The sequence below is a fragment of the Sinocyclocheilus rhinocerous genome, unplaced genomic scaffold, assembly GCF_001515625.1.
Source record: "Sinocyclocheilus rhinocerous isolate Xijiao unplaced genomic scaffold, SAMN03320098_v1.1 scaffold1006, whole genome shotgun sequence".
NCBI lineage: Eukaryota > Metazoa > Chordata > Actinopteri > Cypriniformes > Cyprinidae > Sinocyclocheilus > Sinocyclocheilus rhinocerous.
This window is the reverse complement of record NW_015630418.1, coordinates 9,948-11,320: the sequence shown is the minus strand read 5'-3', so window position 1 is coordinate 11,320 and position 1,373 is coordinate 9,948. Positions and strand designations below refer to the sequence as shown.

Below are 1,373 nucleotides of genomic sequence, written 5' to 3'. Positions count from 1 at the left end.
CAGATGTTAGAAATTCAATAAAATTCTATTATGTAAATATTTTTATATCTAAAATTATATATTTACATTTGGATTATTGCATATGTTGTAGAATATCAAACAAAATTGCTCATCATAAAATTACAAAAGGTTCACAGTACATCTTGTTTCAAAGCAGCTACAAAAATGCTTCAATCAATGTTATAATTAAATGATTTCATGCATGAAAGTATAAATATCAATACATTTAAATTATAACATTTATTTTATTGCATTTGTATGTAAATCAATAAAAAATGCAGTTATTTCTTTCATTTTTGTCCTCAGTCTTCATGAATGCTGCCATCCCAATCGCTGCTGTTGTCATAGTGAGTCGCACTCTTATGTAATGCTCTCTCTCTCTCTCTCAGCTTCGCTGGTTTGTATGTCAGTGTGAGAGCTCTGTGTGTGTTCTGCTGGCAGATCTTTGCGGTTCACGTGCACATGCACAGCGCTACAGACTTCGATCTGTCTCTCGCTGTGGCGTTCGGCTCGCTGTCGCTCTTCCACATCCTGGTGACGCCTCTCTTTCTGCTCTCCAGCGTCCTGCACTCCACCGTCAAAGCTCTGGTCAGGTGACCGACACCATTACCACACATCTGACATCCATACCCTTCAGGAACTAGGGCTGCATGGGCAATATGGCAAAAAAATAAAATCTCGTTTTTTTTTACGATTTTTAACTAGTCAACTTGAGAATGTAACTACAACATGATTCAAGTAACTTTTTCTTTCTTAACCCTCTACACTCTACACTACAGCAGGTGCTTCACAGTGATGCCATAGAAGAACCTTTTTGTCTAAATGGTTCCATAAAGAACCTTTAACATCTGAAGAACCTTTCTTTGACTGAATGGTTCTTTGTGGAACCAAAAATGGTTCTTCTATGGCATCGCCATAACTACACCTTTATTTTTAAGAGTGCAGTTAAAGAAAATTCTATTCCAAGTGCAGCACACACGAGGTTGTCAACATGTTAAACAAATCACGTATTAAATATCTTTGTAGAAATTATGCATGAACTACAACTACATATTGTACAAACTTGTCTTACACATATATAAGGAGCACAAAAGCAGTCTTAAGTCGCTGGGGTATATTTGTAGCAATAGCCAACAATACATTGTATGGATCAAAATGATCCATTTTTCTTTTATGCCAAAATTAATTAGGATATTAAGTAAAGATCATGTTCCATGAAGATACTTAGTAAATTTCCTACCGTAAATATATCAAAACTTAATTTTTGATTAGTAATATGCATTGCTAAGAACTTAATTTGGACAACTTTAAAGGCGATTTTCTCAGTATTTAGATTTTTTTGCACCCTCAGATTCCAGATTTTCAAATAATTG

General features: G+C 34.9%; 1 protein-coding gene across 1 annotated transcript in view; it reads left to right on the top strand.

The window, feature by feature from the left end:
* LOC107740359 (ATP-binding cassette sub-family C member 8-like) overlaps positions 1 to 1,373 on the top strand; it is a 29,715-nt gene that overhangs the window by 19,089 nt on the left and 9,253 nt on the right. Inside the window, exons 13-14 of the mRNA XM_016552784.1 lie at positions 307 to 347; positions 442 to 593. Of these exons, the coding sequence (XP_016408270.1) occupies positions 307 to 347; positions 442 to 593 (193 nt within the window). The remainder of the gene's footprint in view (positions 1 to 306; positions 348 to 441; positions 594 to 1,373) is intronic.